The 24092-nt window shown below is 46.0% G+C and overlaps 1 protein-coding gene across 2 annotated transcripts in view; it reads right to left on the reverse strand.

Annotated features, from left to right (window-relative positions):
- Window positions 1-24092, reverse strand: part of lt (vacuolar protein sorting-associated protein light) — a 184138-nt gene that overhangs the window by 134720 nt on the left and 25326 nt on the right. For both annotated transcript variants that reach the window (XM_055075699.2, XM_072286637.1), the window contains exons 3-4: window positions 11879-11974; window positions 6679-6762 (exon numbers count right to left, since the gene is read on the reverse strand). In XM_055075699.2, the coding sequence (XP_054931674.1) occupies window positions 6679-6762; window positions 11879-11974 (180 nt within the window). The remainder of the gene's footprint in view (window positions 1-6678; window positions 6763-11878; window positions 11975-24092) is intronic.

Genomic DNA, 24092 nt, shown 5'->3' on the forward strand with positions numbered 1-24092 from the left:
ACCCACCGACCTTCTACGGAGCAGCTACTGAAGACTTGAAATCTTGGCTGGAGACCTATGAACGAATCGCGACTTTCAACAACTGGGACTCCGACGACAAGCTGCGGCATGTATACGTTGCATTAGAAGGTGCCGCCAGGATGTGGTTTGAAAACCGGGCGTCCACCATGAAACATGGGACCTGTTCCGTAGCGGCTTCCTGCGCGTCTTTACGAGCGTCGTGCCCAAGGAAAGGGCCGAAGCTATGCTGGACGCCCGAGTGCAGCTACCTAACAAAAACGTTGTCATCATAACAAAAACGTTGTTATTGTACTGCCCAACTGCCATGCTCTCGAAGGAGAGCAGCAGTATTGAAAAAAATAAATAAATAAATCTTTATGGAAGAAAAGAGCCATCTGTTCCACTATGCCGACCCCTTGTTCCCCCTCCGCGCCCACAGCAGGGCCCAGTGACAGCACAGTTCCGTCGTCCACCACCACCCCCGCCGCCAGCACGCCAACCCGTCATCCCACGCGGCTTTCCAAAGAAGACTGACGTTTGGTGCACCCGCGACCACCATCCGCTTTGCTATCACTGCGGAGAAACTGGGCACATCTACTGCCGATGCCCATACCGGGAGATGGGACTCCGAGGGTTCGCCGTTAACATGCCGCGACCACAGTTCGGCGAACGACCTTGTGATATCGCCGACTACCTCGCCGCCACTCAGTGGAACCCTCAACGACCATCTCGTTCACCGTCACCAGGCTGCTACCTGTCGCCGCAGCGCCGACCATACACCGGCCCAGCCCGGGGCCGCTCTGCGAGCCTATATCCGGAAAACTAAAAGCAGCAACCGATGGAGGTGCAGTTGCTGTTCGTCGAACTGACGAAGATCCTCCGCCGACGACGAAGACGCCGAAGAAACTACCTCGACGACATAACGCCACATTGCCGTTCCAACGAAGTCTGGAAGCAAAGAATACAACGACGAAAGACGACCTGATGACGTCACATACCAGCCACAGGTCAACACGACGCAGCTGTGATCCGACGCCAAGACCAAACTGTAATGCAAGACAAAGAACCACCGACCTCGATGTGCTTCTTGACGGCCACGCAGTCACCGCCTTAGTCGATACAGGGGCCGATTAATCCGTCATGAGTGGACACATCGCCGCCCAGTTGAAGAAAGTTAAGACTGCATGGGAAGGCCCCCAAATTCGGACAGCTGGAGGACACCTCATTACGCCGACTCGAACCTTCACGGCAAGAATTACAATTCATGACCGGACTTACCCTGCCACCTTCGTTATCCTCCAACAGCGTTCACGAAACGTCATTCTCGGCATGGGCTTCCTGAACCAACATTGCGCAATCAGAGACCTGAAGTCAGAATCGATAATGCTGTCGGAAGATCAAGCGATACCGCCGGAGAGCTCTCGTAGTCACCACGCCTTGAGTGTGCTTGAAGATCAAGTGAGCATCCCGCTGCGCTCCAGCGTTATTATTTGTGTCGGCACCGAAACATCCGCTGACGTAGAAGGCGTCATCGAGGGCGACCAACATCTACTGCTCGACCGCGAAATTTGCATCGCAAGAGGAATCGCTCTACTCCGTGGAGGGAAAGTGGAAGTTATGCTAACCAACTTCAGCCAAGAGTTCAAGCACATCAACAAGGGCACGACAATCGCATACATCGAGGAAATTGTGGAAACCAGCAATGCCTTTTTCCTCTTGGATTCTGCCGCATCTCCCCCGATGAGCATAGTCCCCGAACCAGACTTCGACGTGAATCCAAGTCTTCCTATGAGCAAGCAGCAACAGACCAGAAGTCTTCTCCGACGATACAAAGACTGCTTTTCGACGTCATCAAGGATTCGACAAACACCAGTTGCAAAGCATCGCATAATAACCGAAGAGTAGGCTCGACCACTCCGCCAGAGCCCTTACAGAGTTTCGACGTGAGAATGTGAAGCTATTAGGCAACAAGTCAACGAAATGCTGTGCGACTACATCATCCAGCTGTCGAAAAGCCCGTGGGCATCTCCTGTAGTCCTGGTGAAGAAAAAGGACGGAACCCTACGCTGCTGCGCCGATTATCGTCGACTGAACAAGATCACGAAGAAGGACGTATACCTCCTTCCACGGATAGACGATGCATTGGATCGGCTCTGCAACGCTAAAGACTTCTCGTCGATGGACCTCAAGTCTGGCTACTGGCAAATAGAAGACGACGAAAGAGATAGCGAAAAGACTGCCTTCATCCTGCCAGACGGCCTCTACGAGTTCAAGGTCATGCCATTCGGACTGTGCTCGGCGCCTGCAACGTTTCAGCGCGTCATGGACACGGTGTTCGCAGGATTTAAGTGGCAGACGTGTCTTGTTTACTTGGATGACGTTGTTGTCTTCGTCGGAAATTTCGACGATCAGCTGAAGTGGCTTGCGACAGTATTAGAGGCCATCAAGTCATCAGGGCTCACTCTGAAGCCGGAAAAGTGCCGCTTCGCTTACGATGAGCTTCTGTTCCTAGGTGACGTCATCAGCAAATCTGGAGTACGCCCCAACCCGCAGAAGACAGCTGCCATCGAAAAGTTCCCGCAGCCAATCAACAAGAAGGCAGTGTGCAGATTCCTTGGCATGTGTGCCTATTATAGGCGCTTTGTCAAGGACTTTTCATGCATCGCGGAGGCGCTAACACATCTAACCAAATGTGATGTCGAGTTCAAGTGGGAAATGCCGTAGGCCGACGCATTTCAAGAACTCAAACGACGCATGCAGTCACTGCTGGTACTTGCACACTTCAACGAGGACGCCGATACCGAAATCCACACTGACGCCAGTAGCCTAGGCTCGGTGCCGTCCTAGTCTAGAGGAAAGACTGACTTGAACGGGTGATATATTACGCTAGCCGGTCGCTGTGAAAAGCAGAAGGCAATTATTCCAAGACTGAAAAGAAATGCCTCGCCATCATTTGGGCTACTGCAAGATTTCGCCCTTACCTCTATGGCAGGCCATTCAAAGTCGTCAGCGACCATCACGCGTTGTGTTGGCTAGCTAACTTAAAGGACCCTTCAGGACGGCTGGCGCGGTGGAGCCTCAGACTGTAAGAATACGACGTCACGGTAATATACAAGTCCGGAAGAAAACACTCTGACGCCGACTGCTTATCACGCGCCCCCATCGATCCCCCGCCGCAAGACGACGAGGACGACGATGCCTTCCTTGGAATAATAAGCGCGGAAGACTTCACTAAACAGCAACGAGCAGACCCGGGGCTAAAAGGCCTCGTCGAGTATTTGGAAGGGAACACCGACTTTGTCCCTAGGGCATTTAAGCACGGGATGTCTTCGTTCACGCTATAAAACAACCTGCTCGTGAAGAACTTCTCACCAGTTCGCGCCAGCTACCTTCTTGTTGTACGGTCAGCGCTGCTTCCAGAAGTACTGCACGCCCTACACGATGATCCAACTGCTCGGCACCTCGGATTCTCCCGGACACTGTCGAGGATACAGGAAAGGTATTACTGGCTGCATCTGACCGCCGACGTCGCACGTTACGTCAAGACATGCCGAGACTGTCAGCAATGCAAGACACCACCGACAAGGCCAGCAAGATTACTACAGCCGATTGAACTTCTTCGCCGACCATTCCAGCAGATTGGGATGAATTTGTTGGGGCTGTTTCCGACGTCAAGATCCGGGAATAAGTGGATCATCGTAGCGATGGACTATCTCACCCGTTTCGCTGAAACTAAAGCTCTACTAAAAGGCAGCGCAGCCGAAGTGGCGAAATTTTTCGGCGAGAACATCCTGCTGCCCCAGAAGTCCTCATCACCGACTTAGGAACGGCTTTCACAGGAGAGCTCACCCAAGCCATTCTGCAATACATCCAGACAAGCCACAGGAGGACAACTGCCTACCACCCGCAGACGAATGGTCTCACAGAGCGCCTGGACAAGACCCTCGCCAACATGCTAGCAATGTACGTTAACGTTGAGTACAAGACATGGGACGCGGTCCTGCTGTACGTAACCTTCGCTTACAACATGGCGGTGCAAGAAACAACACAGATCACGCCGTTCAAATTGGTTTACGGCAGGAACCCGACGACGACGCTCGATGCCACGCTGCCGCACGTCACTAACGAAGAGAATGTTGACGTCGCTACCTATCTCCAGCGCGCCGAAGAAGCCAGACAGCTCGCCCGCCTACGGATCAAGAACCATCAGCGTACCGACAGCCGACACTACAACCTCAGACGACGCTACGTCGAGTACCAGCCCGGTGACCGTGTTTGGGTTTGGACTCCGATACGCCGACGAGGACTCAGTGAGAAACTATTGCGACGCTATTTCATACCCTACAAGGTCATTCGACGTATTGGCGCACTGGACTATGAGGTCGCGCCAGATGGCATTCCGCATTCACAGCGGTGCCGTGCACGATCTGAAGTGGTCCACGTGGTGCGTCTTAAACCATTTTACGGACGCTGACAAACTTCCCTATTTTGTTGTTCTCTTTGCTACGGGTGCTTTTTTTATTACTTTCGTTTGCAGCATCGGCTCGATGCTTTTTAAGAGGGGGTTATTGACACGTGCACTTGTCTTTATCGGGTGACAAGTTTCACCACCTAACAAATGTTATCGCACAGCGCAGGACACGCCTGCATGTATCGGAAGTTTCTGGAATGTCATCGATGCTTCTATCCGCTGTTTGTGACCGAACTTTGTGTAATCTGATCACATGTGTGCGCAACGCGAATGATGTAGAACTTTGTGGAAGGCACGTGGGTCCCAGTGATTGCTTTGGAACATTCAACGACTGATGTATAAAAGCCGACGCGCTTGACCCGCTGATCAGATTTTCGATGATCACTGACTGTGTTCGCCGCGATCATTGTGCTATAAGTGTAGTCTGTTTTTGTGGGCACAGGTTCGCCCAATAAAAGTTAGTTTTGTCTTTCACAGTATTGCTACTGTGTTCTTCAACGACACCACCACGTGACAATATTTACAAAGCTGGAGCGTTCAGATATTGCAGTTCTGTAAACTGTAACTGTTAAAGACTCCCAAGAGAACAAATTTGATGTACGAGTTTACAGCTAACGTGAAATTGTTCCAATGCTTATAGGTGTTTTGCAAAAGTTCTCACAAATTAGTCATGCTATTTGAGAGCAGCATATAATACATCATGGTTATACGCTTCAAGTTTCTTAATAGGCGCACTTTACAGAGTTTTGATATATACTATCATTATTTATTCCTGAGTTACAGAGTTGAAAACTTGGTAATTGAGCTTTTTTTTTTTCAATGCTAAAAAATTTGACAGCCTAAATAAAAAATTAGCTTCCTACAATTATTAGATCTTAGCTTTTACTTTTCAATGCAACAGACCTCATCAAGTTTGGTGCATTGGTTGTCGAGAAAAAGAAATGATTTCTTCGTTCCCATGCATAAATAGTAATTCCCGAACTAAAGCTTCCCCTTCAATGTGTTAGCACTTGGATCAAAGAGAAGTTAGAGAGGAATACCGAGCCAGTTTAGACTAGCACAATGTTCCCTCAAAGCAATGCTCATACATATATGGTGAACAAAAGAAACTCATTATTCACAGAAGACATGAATGCAGAACATTCATTTTTTTAATTTCACACTCCACGACTGGCATGCCCCACTTTTTTCCAGGACATTTCATTCAAACTAGGTCACAAGAGAAACTCAGTGGAGTTTTAACCTACATAAAAGATATGTTATACGTCACTGAATTCTGGGACACTGGAAACAGATGCACACAGCAGCACTGGTGGAGCCATATTGAGAATCTGATGTCAAGTGTAGCACAGACAACTATAATTGCAATGGACATACATGTTCTACCTATAAGCAGGCAAAAAGTCATCCGCACCAAAGTTGTCAGCATTTACTCAATTTCTTTCTCCTTTCTGCAAGAACAACGACACAACAACAACCTTTCTCAGGCATTGTGGTTGAAGAAAGTGTCAGAAGATGTCACTACAAGCGGTGCACTAATGTGCACTACACATGGCAATTGAAACAGCAGTAACAATATCTATTGAAAAGTGTGGCTGTCGGTTGTCGTGTGAAGGCCACAATAGAAAGACAGCTTCCACTACAGCTGAATGTAAGCCCTGTTTTGATTTGAAGCCGCACACTAAGCCCTCACTAACTTTGAAGTAATGGGTTGATCATATGGAAAGAAAATGAATGTCAAAGTTGGCTTTTTCAAATTTCACACCAAAGCCCCAGTGCCAGTTCACCAGTGTGACGTCACAGATTTCAAAGGAGTTTTTTGAATTTGGGCGTCAAAGTGTCATGTGTCTTGTCTTTCGCTTTCTTAGAATACAACGCAACCTATCTTGACCAATAAGAATTTCACTAGACCCGTGCGGGCACCACACAAAATCTATGAGGAGTTGATATGGGAGCTTCAAGGCGGCATTTCCACTTGTTTTTAGCTTTTGCATCTTTTCTGGATCAAGCCTCTCCTCCAGGTAAGAGCGGCTTTTTCAGAATTATAGAATGATAATTTACTAATATGGCTCAAATTGTTTTACTCTTAAGTGTCCTTTGAATTCCTGTTTAGGCTGCACAGGAAATATGCAACCATGCCAGCAGGCGAAACACAATGTTAGCAGGTCATGTGAGAACACAACAAGTGATGGACAATGGGCACTTACCAGCTGGAGCTCTTTGTTGCGAATGTTGTTGCCCTGGTGATCCAGGATGTACACCACACCAGAGTGCATGCCGAGTGCTATGAACTGAAAATTTAACAATGCCAATCTTTTACACCGATGCAGCCAAGTTTTAAGGATGGATTTGGCAGTCTGTCTTTGCAAAGCATTCCCAAATGATCCTAAATGTCAGAAATGAAATTTATTGCAGCTAGTGTCAGACTAAACACGAGCGAAACCCTTCGAAATTTCGAGAGTTACTAACCACCCCTATTTGCAACTAATTATGCAAAAACCTGTTTTTTTTTTAGTGTCTTTTCAGTTGTTGATTTTTGTTGCTCTGTACAAGACCATTCCTTCGATGTTTGTATTATTGTTTTGCCCCCCCCCCCCTCCCTTATGTAATACCCCACATGGGGCCCTTAAGGGAATAATAAATGATGATGATGATGATGAAATGCTAGCGCTAAGATGTACCTGTATCATCAAGCGGTTGCAACAGAACTGCACCCCTATGCACTCCGACATTTCTAGTCAACATAAATGGTTCTTGTTACTTCATATTTTCAGATACAAGATATGAATTGACTACCCCCATGTCATATATACTACAAATGTTCAGAAAATTTGCTATCCAAATGAGCAATTAAAAAGATATCATTTTCTGAATGCTGTAATTTGATTTCTTGCCGGCAATTAGGGTTAGTTATTAGAATTGAAATTTAGAAACACCTTACCATTGGTTTAAAAAATCAACGACACAAAATTTTCGTGGTAAGGACAGCAGTCACAATTTTCGCAGCAGCTGTGAAAAACAACTTGCATCAATTTGCTTGGCTTTTCAATGACCATTATGAGCTTGTCTTTGTTCCTGTAGGCGTTTCCTTTTGAAGATGTCTTGATTTTTGTTCTAGGCATGATGTATTTCTATGTTTTACCTACACAGCAGGCCAGTGTAGGTCAGTTTTACAAGAATATTTACACAGCCACACATACAGACAAATGTAGGGTTTTACATGTCAAAACCGTGATGTGGTTATTAGGCACACAGCCACACGAAGGAAACATCGTCTGCAGTAGCACCCCCATCATCAGCCTAGTACATATGTCTCTCCAAAGGGCTCTCTACGCTATCTCCAATTATCCCTGTTTTGCACCAGCTGTCATCGCACTAGGCCTGCCAATTTCCAAATTTGATCATACCACCTATCCCACCACCATCCTTGCCCCAACAAAATTTCTACTCCCTGTTATTATACTGCAGACTACTGTTAATTCAACTTCAGTTAATTCAGTTTTCGGTTAATTAGATTCCGACCGAAGGTCCCGGCCAGCACCCATACATTTCTATGAACCTAAACTTCCGTTATTTCTATTTCAAAATTAACCTTCGCCAAATAATTCGAACTTGACGTAGCTTCGCCGCAGTACAGCCGCGTTACGCGGCCAAGCATATATAATTTATTGCGGTGAAGTATATCAAGAATAGAAAGGGGCCACTGCCAGGAACATAGTATACGTTTCGAAACCACGGCGCCTTTCCCCGCTTGGTATGCTTCACTGCATAACATGGCCGTACTGCGGCGAGGCTAAATTTAAATGCAAATACTGCCAAGTGACTTAACAGCGTGTTTCGGCATTTTTTTCTTTTGCTTAATTTGACCCGCTGGATAGTTCGACCATTTTTGTTGGTCACGTCACGAACAACTTAACGGAAGTCTACGGTACTCTAATAGGCTATGACCTGGGTTACGGATAACATGTCCTTTTCAAGTTAACTTTTTCTATTACCCCCTTAACTGCCGATTACGAGACAACTCGCCATCACAACGAGCATCCCCTGATGTTGATGACAAGTTAAATCGTCGTGAATTTTTGGCAATTTTTGCACATGTTTACGTGGTCAGTTTTTTGTAATTACGACAAGATAATGTTACACAATGACTTTCACCAGTCTCTCTCTCTTCCTTTTTTACTTGTAAAAATGCTTTCAGAACTTGTCAAGGCAGTTAAGGGGTTAATCCCAAATAGAATATAAGGTACACATACCTGCTCTCTAATCCTGCTGTCTTCGTGCCTCACAGTGTTATGACTATCATTTTTTATGGTATATCACCTGGAATACAGAGTTTGTCCACAAAGCAATGAGGCTGGGTCTGGTAAAAAGAACTTATTGATCCGATTGGCACATATTATTAAAATTCTTCAAAATAGTTTCCTTGGATGTTGATATACTGCTGCCAGCACGATTCCCAAGCTGCAAAGACTCTCTGGAAGTCAGCTGCCATAACCTCTTTCAGAGGCTCTGTGACATTGGACATTGGAGATGTTAGATGGTGGGAACACCATTGAAACAATGACCCTTTAGCCTCTCCTGAGCTTTGGGAATGGGAAAAATTCTGCCGGGCTCACATCAGGGCTCTACGATGGCTGTGGCAGGGTACAACCCTTATCCAGACCAGGTAGGTGGTCACAACGAAGGTGGTGTGGGCTGGAGCATTGTTGTGGTGGAGCTTCCAGCGATTGGCAATCTCCAATCATTTCCGTTTGACAGCTCTGTGAAGGCGCTCAAGGACTTCTTAGTAGAACACATTGTTGATGGTTCGTCTCAGAGGTATAAATTCTTTGTGGACCACTCTGCTCTTGTCAAAAAAAGACAATGAACGTTGTCTTTACCTTGGACTTCGACATTCTTGCTTTCTTGGTGCACGGGGAGTTCGTGGTGTGCCACTCCGAACATTGGGGCTTGGTTTTGGGGTCGTACTGGAATGCCCATGATTCGCCGCCTGTTATTACACTATCTAAAAAGTCCCATTCCCTTTCTATCTGCACCAACATCTCACGGGAAACATCAACTCGTCTTTGTTTTTGTTCATCATTCAACACTTTTGGCACCAACTCGAACAAACCTTCTGCATGTTCAAATTTTCAGAAATAATTTTGCGAACTGTTGTTTTGCACATGCTGAGGTCTTCCAATGAAAAATGTGACACTCAGACAACGGTTGGAGTACAGGATATTTTGTACTTTTGCCACATTTTGATCCAAACCACTCATTGAAGTGCATCCAGATCACTCCATGTCTTTAATGGTCTTCCTTCTGTTCTTGAACTCACTGAACCACTGAAAAACCTGGGACCTTGACAGGGCGTCCTCATTGTGAGCCTCCTTAACCAAGGCAAGCATCTCAGAAGCTGTTTTCCCAGGTGAAAGCAAAATTTAATCGTGTACTGCTGCTCCAGCGAAACCTCCATTTTTGTCATTTTCTGCCGTGACATAAACTCGAAAACAGCTTGTGCCACTTCAGATCCTCACTGAGTCAAAGCTTGGATGAGAATGCCACCCGGTGCGTTACTTAGCTTTGAACCCCCACCACAAATCCCACCTCCGGGGAGCGCGCTACCGGCGACTGCAGCACCGCGTGACAGGCAGTCTCATTACTTTACCGACAAACCCTGTATAACTAAAAAAAAAATTATGGACTGCAAGTTTTCACAGCAGTGGAGAAGCTGCCATATGAGTGAGACCACTGAGCGATTAAGGATAGCATAACATGCCATACCTGTGGAATGATTCCAAGTTGGGCAAGTCAGAATGCATTCACCATAAATGATGAGCAAAAGAACCAGGACACAAGCAAAGAATGACAATGAGACAGTGCAGCATCCTTGTCATTCTTTCTTGTGTCTTCATTCTTTTGAACATCATTCATAATGATTCCGTAGCTGTGTAATTAATCATGACGTCTGCAATGGGACTCCTTAATCATGTGCCGCTGCTTCCACAAATCATGCACGTCTTCTGCAATTCCTTTCCATGTCACTAAACCCCAATTTTCATGGTTACTTAAAGGTATAGTGACAATGAATTTCTGTAAAAATGAAATTTTGCATGCACATTCAGCTGTGTGCTTTATTTCTCTGTACTGCTCCTACTCTTCATATATTGTAAACATCTGGTGCTCCTAATTACTTATTGAGTTATTCCCTTTTCCTTTGTCATCACTGCTGTGTTGCCAACAATGTGTCAATTCTTATGTTGTTAATACTCGTAGCAAGTTCCTCTGACACTCTTGCAACTCTGGGACCTCCTCCAATACTAATACTGAATGAAAGAATGGATCAATTCTCTCGCACGTCCGATGTCTTTTCCCTATGAGGAAAATTTCACACAAAGTGGCAACACTGACTGCAGGACACCCACCTCTGCATGCAGGGGAGTAACATTCAGCTACAGTACTCATGTCAGTGCTACTCTTTGTCACAATTATATGTAATGCACTACTACTACTACTACTACTACTACTACTACTACTACTACTACTACTACTACTACTACTACTACTACTACTAATAATAATAATAATAATAATAAAAATCCTGCCACTGGCAGATGTCTTGTAAATTGCGTTGTCATTTAAATAAATGATGAATAATTAAAGGCAGTTTAACACTGCAGCCTGTGTAAGCAAGCAATTGTTGTACTTGGCAACCAATAAACTCTTAATTTTAAAAAATGAGCAGAAAGGTAAAAAAGAAAGTTGCCAAGTGAAGCAAACAGGTGACTGTTACTGATAAGTCAAAATTGCAGTGGCAAGTACCCCCTCAGAAAGAGCACATATACATTCACCAGGTCATTGTCTTTTTTGTCCTTGATGTATGTGTACCTCCCTTCACATTGCCTTAGACACTGTACTGTCCTGAAACTTGTCACTCAAGTAAGGAAGGTTTTTAAGGAATTGGATCCATGCATGTGCCTTCACATGAAGGAGCCAACAGGTCCATTGGGCCTTCCATAGTTCATATACATCCTGGCTGCTTCACTCAGATGCACTAAGTGGGGGAGAGTAAGAGGAACCTCTTTCCTAATGCCTTTCCAAACTACTGGTTTATACTCTGCAAGTTGTTTTCTTAGCCTCCGCACCTGCTGACCTTGGCTGTTGCCGCATGTGGTGCATGATCACAGTATGCTCACTGCTCCAGAAAAGCAGGGCCACCTCCTGTCTGTGCCACTGTGATCGTAAGCGAACAATTTTTTAAAGTTCATAGGAACAAGAAGTAGGTGTATCACGCAATTTTTGTTTGCAGGTACCTCTGCCTCATTGTGAAGTTTTTATTGAATATAGAAGTGATCGTATAGGCTTCTGCACAAGCATCAAAAAGTGCTGTGCAGCTTTTTAAAGGATTCCGAGCCTTGTCCTCACCTTAGGGTGCACTGCAATACAGCTGGCCGCACCACTGCGCAGGATTTCGGGCATGTCGTTGAGGATGCGCTCATAGCGCAGCTTTGGCTCCATTTCCTGCAAGAAAACGGGAATAAAAAGTATTGACAATTCATTTAAAGAAATCAGAAATGACGAATAGCTTCCCGAACTCATCCCCCTACCCCACCTCATTATTTCCACTTCTTATCCCACTGAGTGGCCAATCTGAAAGTTACTCTTCAAGCAAGTGACAAAGAGCAAAAAGAATGAAAACTACAGCAAAGAAACCGTTCACTTTGCAGCCATTTCGTTGTGGAACACGCTACCTTTTATGGACACAGATTTAATCAACACTAGAACATTTTTTATTAGGTGCCCTGAAATCAAATTAATCTGTCCCATTTTTGTTTAACTATGTGTACTGCAAGTGTAAATGCGTGTTTAAACTCTCTACTTACATGAATTTTTATGGTGCATTCAGGCTCCTGCATGTGTAGCATTGTTAAACTTGTTTTACTTTTATTTCCTTTTACATTCAAGTTCAACATTGCACATTGTATACTTTTGTATTTCTGTACGCAATCTATATTTTTGCATTTCTGTACGCAATCTATAGTTTTGCATTTCTGAACAGGTACTAGCATGTTGTTGTTAACAACATGCTAGTAACAACATGTTGTTCTGTTACTGTGGCAAATAATCATGTTAAGTACTTTAATGTTCACTATGCACAGGAAGTCCCAATTCAGTCTATTACTCTGGGACTTCCTTCTCTGCTTAAAAACCTGCGATGACAAGATGTGACAATAATAAAAATTTTATTCTGAGAAGGATTATTACAAAACATGGCCTTAAGGCATTTCATTATGAAAACTGTTTGTTGTACGATGCACAAGTACTTCACACAGCTGCAGTGACCATTTGTCTTCCACAAAAACAGCATGTCATTATGCTGAGTTGTTCAGCATGATGACAAAGCCCATGTCCAGCATTTGAATTGTTAATGATGGCTAATTAGCCAGTAGGCCACATAATGAGTTCAAGAATTCACAAATGACTCAAAACCAGTGACTGTGAGTTATGGAATCAAGCACACATGGCACAAATACAGTTTCCTGCCAATAGCAGTGGTGTCAAATTTTTGGGGGTAAATGAGCGAGAACAATTTTAAAAGCAAAGCTTTTCTTTGCGAACCTCGCCAGGTTTCATGACCGTGCATGCAGTGGCTTGGCTGTTCTCTTGCCATATAAGCCAACCAATCACAGTGGAGCATGCATGCCACCGGGTTACTTGCAACACCACCTCCACAGTGCTTGCCTCCACAGTGCCAGTCGTGGGGAAAAAAAAGTGTCAGAAAGCTTGCCTTTGTGACAGCAGTGATGGCATTGGATTAGCCTCTCTAGAATGCTTGAATAATGCCTTGCGTGTCACTTTGTACAGACATTCAATAAACACAAACTCGTGTTTCAACCCTTTATGCACTCACACAAAGCTTTGCTGTATATAGATTTGAACTTGTTGGATCTGCAGCATCTTATAATACCTTAATTTTTATATTTCTGTAGGGCATTCTGTAGGTTTTCTGTAGGGCATTAAAATTTGAAAGTACCTCACATGACCTCACACAAAAGATATGTCACTGAAAATAGTTTCTAAGGTACTTTTAAGAAAAACTGCCATTTGAGTTACACATGTGTGACACTTGACAGTGATTGATTCTAAGAGCTTTCCCTAGATATGTCCTGACAGGGTAGCAAGATTTACTTGAAGTGCGCCAGATAGTGCCTAGGTAGAAGAGAAAGAGGACAACTAAGATTGCTTGTATGGAGGTGAATGCCATGCCAAGTGAAAGACGACATCGAAGAGTATCAGGCAGGAGAATGTGTGACACAGGAAAACAAAAATAAAAGGAAAGTGCTCCAATCGGGAAAGTCCACGGAGCTTTCAAGAGTTAATCGCTGCTGAACACCGGGCCCCAAGGATCATCAATCCAGAAGAGATGAATGGACCAGAATGACAGAAAAGCGAAGCACGCTGGCAGAGGAGGGGGAGAGTTTTAGGAAAGCTGCAAGGGTGAACAGCAGCCACCGGACTGGGAGTTGAAGACATGCCGTTGAGTTCCAGACCCGAGCCTCAAGGGCTTCACCTAAGTGGGGCCTCCTGCCAACCCGTTCCCAGATGTCGCTACTCATCTCGAGCAGAGCACGGACTGCTACCCGACGCTGACGAACTTCTGCGCCTGCAGGCAGAGTGCGAGCAGTCGGGCTATGGGCCCAAATTTGCACCCAGCTGCCTGGCCAGAACGTCACCTCCATCTGCCCATACTGCCAAGCCACCTGTTTTCCATCTCCAAGTCAGTGCTCAATGCTCTGGTCGCCCGCTCACTGGTCAACCACATTGACCTTTATATGAGATCAACGCCACTTCCTTCGTCGCCTTGTCTCCGCCCCTCCACGTCGAACTATTGCGCGCACTCACACTTGCAATCTGCCCCAACTTGAGTGCTATTGGTACTGTTATAGCTCTGACTGTATTTTGTTTTTTGTTGTGAATTTTTCATTGAGTGTGTTGTATCTTGGAACCAGCACGGGGCCATGCTTATGGGATCTCCAGCGCCACCATTACAGTATAAATAGCCTACCCAAGCAGGGGGGCGTGTCTTCAGATGTTATGTGATGTACTGGCCAGTCGTCGTCAATAAACCTTTTGCGCAACTGTCGTCTCTCTAATAATGGCGACGAGGGTGGGATGAACCGCCGGCCTTGATGCAGCAAGCAGGAGTAGAAATCATGGACAACGATCTGCCACCATCTTCTAGCCACCAACCGTTCGTCGGGCACCTGACGGAATTCTGTACCATGACAGGTAACATGGCTATCTACTTCGAGCAGTTCGAGGCTTTTGCGAGAGTGAATAAGCTGGACGAACAAAGCAAGACGGCCGTTCTTATCACGATAGTGGGTGACAGCGCGTACGCCACATTGCAGAACTTGATGTTTCTAGAGGCTCCTGAAAAGAAGACGTATCAAGAGATAAAACAGGCACTTCTGAACCATCACGCGCCAAAGCGATCGATAGTCACGGAGCGTTAAAACTTCCATAAATGCACACAGGGACCCCGGAAGGCAGTTGATGATTTCATCGTGGAATTGAAGTGGTTGGCAACGAACTGCTCGTTTGGAACGTTTTTAACTAAGACGCTCAGAGACCAGCTCGTCGTGGGTGTGCACAGCGAGGCTATTCGATGCAAGCTTTTGGCCGCTGAAGACGACAAAGGCCTAACATGGGACAAGGCGTGTGTAATCGCCACGTCTATGGAAGCCGCAGAAAACCATGCGAGGGAGATGCTACCGGGACGAGACGTGAACTGAGAACAAGAAAACGACGTCAAGTGGCAACGTGGCGACAGCGCATCGGCTAGGCAACAGTGCAGACCACGCTAGGAATGTGCTATCGGGACGAGATGTGACCAGAGAACAAGAGGATGACATCAAGTGGCAACGCGGCGACAGTGCCGCAACTACGCGATCAACCAGCGACTGTCGGCGACGTGGCACGGCAGCTACGAGGAAAGGGTTCGCAGACAAGGACAGGATGCAGTCGTGTTTTCGTTGTGGGAGTCGCCACCACCACCAGGACTGTTGGCACATAAAGGCAAGGTGCTACAGTTGTTCCCAGACGGCACATTTAGCTATTATTTGTAAGAGAAGGCAGAGCAATTTCACCACGGAAGAGGACGTGTCTAGCTTAGAATTGTACGCGCTAAGAGAAAGAGTTGAGTCGTACAAAGTGGATATGAATGGAAATGGGCAAACCATTGCCATTGAAATAGACACGGGGTCAGCGGTATCTATTATGCCTGAAAGTAAATTTGTGAAATATTTTGGACATCTGCCATATCAGCCTGTGCAGTTTTGCTTAAGGACATACAATGGCTCAAGCATTCCCTTGAAGGGCAGTGTCACTGTAAATGTAACTCATGAAGGCAATTCTTTTAGACTGCTGCTCGTGATAGCTGTGAATAAATAGGAGTGCGCGGTACCGGCATTGCTTGGCCGAGACTGGTTGAAGCATATTCGCCTAAACTGGTTGCATGTTTTGTGAGTGAACACAATCGCTAAACAAGAGGGGTTGTTAGACAAGTACAAGGATGTGTTCACGGGCCCAATTGAACTATTAAGGGGTTTGTGGGCTCCATTGTTTTGAAGCAGGGCGCGCAACCTGTATTCTGTAAAGCCAGGCCAGTGCCATACGCCCTGAAAGACAAAGTTGAAAAAGAGTTGAAGGAGTTGGACTTGGCCGGTGTGTTGTACCCGGTGCGTGAAAGCCAATGGGCAACCCCTGTCGTAGCAGCTCTGAAGAGTGATGGAGAAGCCGCCAGGCTCTGTGGTGACTACCATGTGTCTTTAAACCCCTGCATTACGGTTGCCCACTACCCGCTACCATTGCCAGAAGATGTGTTCGTGTCGTTGGCAGGGGGAACTTGTTTCAGTGTGCTTGATTTATCTAAAGCGCACTTGCAACTTCGAATGGATGACCCTTCGCAAGAGTTTCCATTTCACATGTTTACCGTTTGGTGTCGCGAGTGCACCTGCCATTTTCCAGTCAGTAATGGATCGGGTATTGGCTGGCTTGCAGGGCACAGTGTGTTATCTCGATGATGTTCTCATAGCAGGAAAGACCGAACACGAGTGCCTGAGATGCACCGAACAGGTGCTGCCGAGACTACGGAAGCATGGGATACGTTCCAATGCTGATAAATGTCAATTTCATGAAAACCGCGTCCGCTATCTTGGTCACGAAATTGACGCGGTTGGCATGCATCCTACGAAAGAAAGTAGAAGCCATATTGAGGGCTCCAACTCCGACTGGTGTCTCCGAATTGAAGGCTTTCCTAGGGTTGGTGAATATTTATGCTAGGTTCCTTTCCCAAACAGCCACCACCTTAGAACCGCTCTACAAGCTCCTCAGAAAAGATTGTCCGTGGGAATGGACAAAAGAGTGTGAAAGCAGCTTTCAAAAATGCAAGCTGCTCCTGAGTGAGGACTCAGTGCTAGCTTTGTACGATGGAAACAAACCGCTGCGCCTGACATGTGATGCATCGGCATACGGCCTTGGAGCGGTGCTCGCGCACACCGAAGGTTGCGGCGAGAGACCTATCGCGTTTGCGTCACACACGCTTACGGCGGCCAAAAGAAACTATGCACAAATTGAGCGTGAAGCTCTAGCCATTATTTTTGGCATTAAAAAGTTTCAGAGTACTTGTTCGGTCGGCAGTTCGAAATAGTGACTGATCATCAGCTGCTGACGCAGTTTGATCCGAAGAGACAAAGCAGTCAAGTAGCGATAGCAAGAGTGCAGCGATGGAAATATTTCTTGGCTTGTTATCATTATGTCATCAAGCACAAGAAGGGCCAACAAGTAGGCCACACAGATGGCTTATCGAGGCTTCCGTTGGAAACAACTACGGGGGAAGAACAGGAAATAAATTTTTTTTCGCCTCTATCAGAGGTTCCCTATACAGCCCAGGAAGTGGCTGAAGAAACAAGCAGGGATGAGGTTCTGAGAGCGGTAGTAGACATGACATGGCGTGGTTGACCTCAAGAAACAGAAGAGCAATAATGCCCGTATTTTAATCGTCGACATGAGTTGTCGATAGAGCAGGGTTGTTTGTTGTGGAACAGTTGGGTTGTTATCCTGAAAGCACTTAGGCTAAGTTTTCTGTCTTTATTACACGAGAGCCACCCAGGAATGACGAAAATCAAAATGCTGGCGCATAGTTGGATTTGGTGACCAAATCTTGATACAGAACTCGAAGACATGGTACGAGCGTGCGAGGTCTGTCAAAGTGTACAGAATGCAGCGCAATCATTACTGGTGCAACCATGGCCAATAGCCATAAATGCTTGGGAGAGGGTTCGTTTAGATTTTGCGGAAGTGGAAGGGAGATCATTGCTGCTGATGGTAGATGCGTACTCAAAATGGCTCGAGTAAGAGTAATGCACGGCACATTAGCCTTGGCCACAGTGGAGTCGGTAAGGAGCAGCTTTCCGGCATGGTGACCGACAACGGTCCACAATTTAGATCCAGAGAATTTCAACACTTCTTGGAACAAAACGGTGTAAAGTCACTTTTCACGCCCCCGTATCACCCCCAGTCAAAAGGTGCAGTGGAACAGTTGGTGCAGATCACGAAGAGGGGGATCTTGAAATTACAGCTAGAAGATGAAAGACTCGGCCGGACGCGGTCATTACAACACGGCATTGATAATTTCTTGCTTTCATACAGGATGACACCGCACTCGTTCACAGAATGGGCACCCTGCAAGTTGTTTCTCGGACGAAAAGTCCGAACCAGACTGTGCATGCTTAAACCGTGCAGGATGAATGTGTTGACAAACAGAAGTGAAAAAAATAAGCTCATGGCAGATGCAAGAAGGGGTAACAGCCGTGACTTTACGCAAGGCGAAGAGGTATATGTCTGTACTGTTCACAACGAAAGGGTGAATTGGTGACCAGGGATAATTGTAAAGAAGGTGTCAAAAGTGACTTTCCTGGTACGCGTAGGTGGGGTTCTTAGGTATTGCCATGCCTATCACTTAAGATGTAAAGTGGAATCGCCAACGGCTCCCTGATCCGACATGACGCTGTTGGAGAACGCAGATACCCAAAGCGAGGCACTCCCCGAAATTTTACCGAGGGAGGGGGCATTAGAAGCAGTCATGTCCACTCAGCAGGCGGCGCCATTAGCAGAGGGCCAAACAAGCGAACAAACTACCCCACAGCAGCCACTCGGACCAGTGCCCCTGCGGCGATCCACTAGGATCCGGCGAGCACTCAAAAGGTACAGGTACCAGTACCCAAATAAAGGGAATAAAGGTGTTGTATCTTGGAACCATCACGGGGCCACGCTTGTGGGTACACCAGCGCCACCATTACAGTATAGATAGCTTACCCAAGCAGGGGGGCATGTCTTCAGATGTTATATGATGTACCAGCTAGTTGTCGTCAATAAACCTCTTGTGCAACTGTCGTCTCTCTAATAGAGTGTTTATTTTACGTGTTTCTATTTACATTATTTGTATTAAAAGCTTTGTGTGCATTTTGCAACAAATGGCTTTGTCCTCAGTTGAGTTCTTGGAGGCTATGCCTCTGGGAACCATCTACAACAATCAAAGAAAATAACCTGCATTACAAAGGTGATGCACGTATCATTCCCTTGTAGATGAGTAGTAAGAAATTTTTGTCATGTGCAATGTTGCCCAGTGTATGGGCGCACGTGTTTTATGCACTTTGAGCAGCATGTGATCATTGTCAGATGCGCTCTTGTTGTCTCTACTTTTTCTTTGTCTCAGTCATGTTTTTGAGCTGTAAACCCCGAATTGCAAGATCGATTTGTAAAATCACTATGGGGGTCCATGTGCAAGGCCAACAGCAGCAGACTATGTAGGTTTTTTATGACTGCCACCAGTGACCTTTTCCTCTGCTTCTGCACGCTGAGCTCATGCTTGTGATTAAAGTTCATTCTCTATTTCTATAGGCATGCAGAGGTAATGCAGCAATAAAATTTCTCATAGGTGATAACAGCACCCGGACAGAAATGTCAAAGCATTTAACCTATTCATTCCCTTCTACAGTTATAACTGATAAAGGGGCCCTGCAACACACCAGAAAAAGGTTGTTCAGCAGCAGGAATGGCATTGCCTTGATGCGGCGATTTTGTGTATTTTGTAGACAGGACGAGACGAAGGAGAGTGCCGCTATTATGATTGGTTGAAAATGTAATGCGCGATTTATTGGTACTTTTGACTGACGGCCCTCATACCATTTTCGGTGCACTCGCACAGTGTCACACGTTCGGCTGGGGAAAATACGACATAAGTGCGTGCCACCGTGCCACTGCAGAGATCACTGGTGGAGAGCGGTGCAATCCCGTCGAGAAGTGCGCGCCAGCAGACAACAAAGAGTGGGCCATTCAGTTCAGGCATCATTTTGTAGCAGGCGGTGAGACAATGGAAGTCATGTCTCTGTGTGTCTCGCACAAAATAATTTTGCTGCTAGAATCCCATAGCTCATCGGTCAGCGAAGACCAGGCAGTTGATCATCACTGTTAACCAGGAGCACCGACATGAGCAGCCGTTGAAGATGAACATTTTCACGACTGGTGTAGCGGTGTCATACGATGATGAGGTATGAAGCCGCAGCATCGGTTTCTGCGTTTGATGCTGTAACTTTCATTTCCATTGTTTCTTTTCATTTTTCAAGAACACTTCAGACTAAGTCAGGTTACATACAAGGCACTGACAGAGCTGTTCGCAGTCTCATCTCAGTACCCCAAGAATCATTCGAATGGCAAGAATCATTGTCACTATCTATCTGAAGCATTTACGATCAGTAAAATGCTCGACTTTGTTCACATTGCTACGAATTGCACTCGTCTGGCATATAGTGAAACGTCAAACTCTGGCGGTGGTTGGCATAATTCCTGTTGAACTGCCACGGTGGCTCAGCCAAAGGTACCACAGGTTTGCACGATATTGAAAGTACTACTGCAAAAAAACTACGGCACTACATTTTACAACGATTTTAAGTTTTGCAGAGCCACGGACGAAGTGTTGTGACCACAGGAATGGCACATTGCATGCCGAGCACTTTGGTGTGCCAACGGCCACCTCATGGAACGCTGTTGTAACCATAAATATGATGCCATGGTCTTTGAGATTCAACCACGCACCCTCCGATCGCGGAGGCCATGGGAAGCTATGGAACGCCATCTGCAGGCTGAGCTAAATCCCCCCATCCACGCACTCTCACTGCTTTTGCTTAGCAGTGCCAACCTTTAATATGCACCACTTTTCCACCGATTCGTCCCTCGCACCAGTTCAACTTCCACAATTTCTGCTCCTAGGGTTTCTGTTTCCAGGTGTTCTGCTTCCAGGTGTTCTGCTTCCGGAATTTTCAGTTCCTGAATTTTTGCTTGTTGCACACTCGCACTTCTATACAGCAGTGACGTTACTCCCGCCTAAAACCAGAAGCTCGGACCATGCAAGTTTCGCTTGACGCTGGAAGCTGAGCAAGTGAGCGAGGAAAGAGCACTGAGGAGGAAAGTAGATTGGCAGTACTTAACCGGGGAAAACATGTACGGAGGGGCTCTAAGCTGAGCAGGCTTGGCAACCACAGCACACCGAATCCCGCTAATGCCCTGCTCCTATTGGGCCGTGAAGATTTGAGTGGAGGGCAACACTCACTTTTGCTTGCATCTTCAATTTTTTCTGACCAGCAAGTTGGGTTTGGCACAATGCGTTGGCGGGCTAGTTGGTGCGAATCCATGAATACTTTGTTTAGTGCAAAACAACAGACACAAGAAAGATGACAGGACAAGGCGCCTTGTCCTGTCGTCTTTCTTGTGTCTGTTGTTTTGCGCTAAACAAAGTATTCATGAACTTGGGTTTGTGTGGGTCGATTTTCATAATTCCTATTGTTCTGTGTTCTATGGCATCTTGGGGATAGATCTAGAGCAATTATAATGACCTGAAAACAGCATTGCAGGGCCCCTTTAAGAATGTTCTTGTTTTGCAGAAGCCATCTGGCATTGGCAGCAATTGAACAAGGAGACAGCACAGGCTAGACATTGGCAGCGAAAGCGACAAAAGCACTACAAAGTGCCTGAAACAGCGAATTATGAATCATCAAACCTAGTCAGACATTTTCACACTCTAATTTAGGCAAGACTGTTTCTGTTGCCAGCTTGCATGCATCTTGTCGACACTAAAGTGTGACAGTAGGGCTATTTTTTACAGCGTAAGGTGTTATGGACTCATTCCAATAGCCATATTGGCTGGCGTTATTGTCCATCGTAGCTATCACCAGGCTCCTACCCATTATAGGGGATTGGCCAAGAAATGGTTGGATTGTCTTGAGGAAGAAAAAGAAGACTAAGGAGAGTTATAAAAAATGCTAGAATGAAAGAGCATGTATGGCATACCTGGTTAAATCAAGCAAGCTAGGTGACTGTTTGTCGCCACCCTCTTGATAGGGGATGCCAATAAATATTGATCATCATCATCATTACCATCACATTGTGCTACTTGCCACGTGATGTGTGCTGCCTAGCGTCAATATGTGCACATAATAGCTCCATATTATTACTCCAGGTGGCACGACATGTAGCAGTTTCATAGGTAGCGGTACAAGGTAGCTTGTGTTTCCTCTCGGGTATGTAGCTACCACCCACTATGGGGTTTAAGCCAAGAAATGGGTGGACTGTCTTGAGCAAGACAAATAAGATTGAGGAGATGCTCAGTCTTAGAAAAGTTTGCACCCTTTGGGGATTATCTTGTCCCACAACAAAAATCGTCATCTGCCATGCTTGCATTTCCTTTCTTGAAAAATGTGTGCTCGTTACTTTTTTTGTTAAAATGCTATGTCATGCTGATAATGTGCATGCCATTCGTGACCTGGAACAACTGGGCTTGCAGTGTTAAAGAAAGGAAACAAAAGGAAGGCGGGTGACGATTATTGTTGTGGGCCAAGACATGCCCCAAAGGGTGTAAACTTTTCTAAGAGTGTATAGTACAAAAATGCTAGAATGAAAAACATGTATAGCATATCTGTTTAGATCAAGCAGTCTAGGTGACTGTTTGTCACTGCCCCATTTCAAAGGGGATGCCAATAAATCATTATCAGCATTGAATCGTGCCACTTGTCACACAATGTGACATGTGCACTACGTAGCGTCGATATGTGCAAACTTTGCATTGCAATTGTGTTGTATTCCATCAGGTGTCCCGACATGTAGTAGTTGCATGTTGCATGGAGCTGAACCTGGTAAACTGAAGCAGGCTAGGTGACCGCGTTTGTCGCTGCCTCGTATCAAAGGGGATGCAGATAAGTCATAATCATCATCATCAACAGCATCGTATCATGCCAGGGGGCAAGGGATGTGACATGTGCACCGCATAGTCTCGATACCTATGTTTATTCTTCGGGACACTTTATGGCGCCTCCTTGTAAGGTACAAACCGCTGATGAAGAAGTGAATAGTCGAGCTATGTATGCAGCTACAACCAGGCAATGTCAGGCTCAGCAGACCGCTGTGCAGAGGGCAGCAGCACAAGCTGTAGCTCACCATTCACATCGGGTGGACAGTTCAGATGATTCGCGTGAAAACAACGCAAAAAGACTTTGCCACAAAAACCTTCTAGTGCGTGCTTCCAAAAGTGGAGCACCCATAAAGCCGCTCCTCCAACCTACGCTGTGACTGTGCTGGGTGTGCCACGCCGGCCTATGACTTTCTTTATACTTACACTGGCTACACAAGTGTAGCTAGTGTAGGAAATCACCATTTCTTTTTTATTGGTGTAATCACGTGCCCAAGCTAAAGGGGGGAGCGATTTAGTTTATTGGAACCCAACCAGACAAAGCAAAGAAACATGAAAGAGGTACAACAGAGGACAGAGCCATCCTGGAGAAAGCAGACCGATGAAAGGAGCCCCCCGATTGCCGGAAGGGAGGCATGCCATAGTAAAGAATATGCAAAAAAAGAAAAACTATAAACTTGACACATGGCAGAAACATGCAAGAGTGGTGGCCTTACACTACGGTGTGAATGTATGAACACAGAATTGCCGCCATAGCAGTTTAACAAGTCCAGGAGCCATCCCTCTTCATCAGCGAATGCATACACCCTGAGTAGCGCAACAACGCCTAGTAATGAGCACATTCCGAAGCATGCTAACAAAAAACTTAGACTGAGCAACCCCAGGGAGAGGAGAAAATATGCTTGAAGGAATGCACAACAGATGGCAGAACCACCTCGGAGCTTGAAATTTTGTGTTACTGCGCCCATCCGAGTGCTGAGAGTGGAGAACATATGGGTGCATCAGTGACACTCAAAGGATTGATTTAGCGAGACCGTTTCAGCAGGTGAAACCGTGAGACACAGGACAAATACTATTTCCTGAAAAATGCTCAGAAGCACCAGCCAGACTGGTTCAGAGCATCTCCTTTCGTAGCTGGTCAAATAGTGGCCAAGTTTTTCACTATTGTTCCAAACGATGCAAAACAATTGTGCACTCAGTACCTAAAAAAGATATGCAAAAGATTGTGTCTGACAGATCACAAGGCTATCACAGTTGTGACTGTCCACAGCTATGTCATAATACTATTCAGATTAAGACAGCTGCATACTTTATTCAGATTACTGCCCAGTTCTC

This window comes from Dermacentor andersoni, chromosome 2 (genome assembly GCF_023375885.2).
Source record: "Dermacentor andersoni chromosome 2, qqDerAnde1_hic_scaffold, whole genome shotgun sequence".
NCBI classification, from domain to species: domain Eukaryota; kingdom Metazoa; phylum Arthropoda; class Arachnida; order Ixodida; family Ixodidae; genus Dermacentor; species Dermacentor andersoni.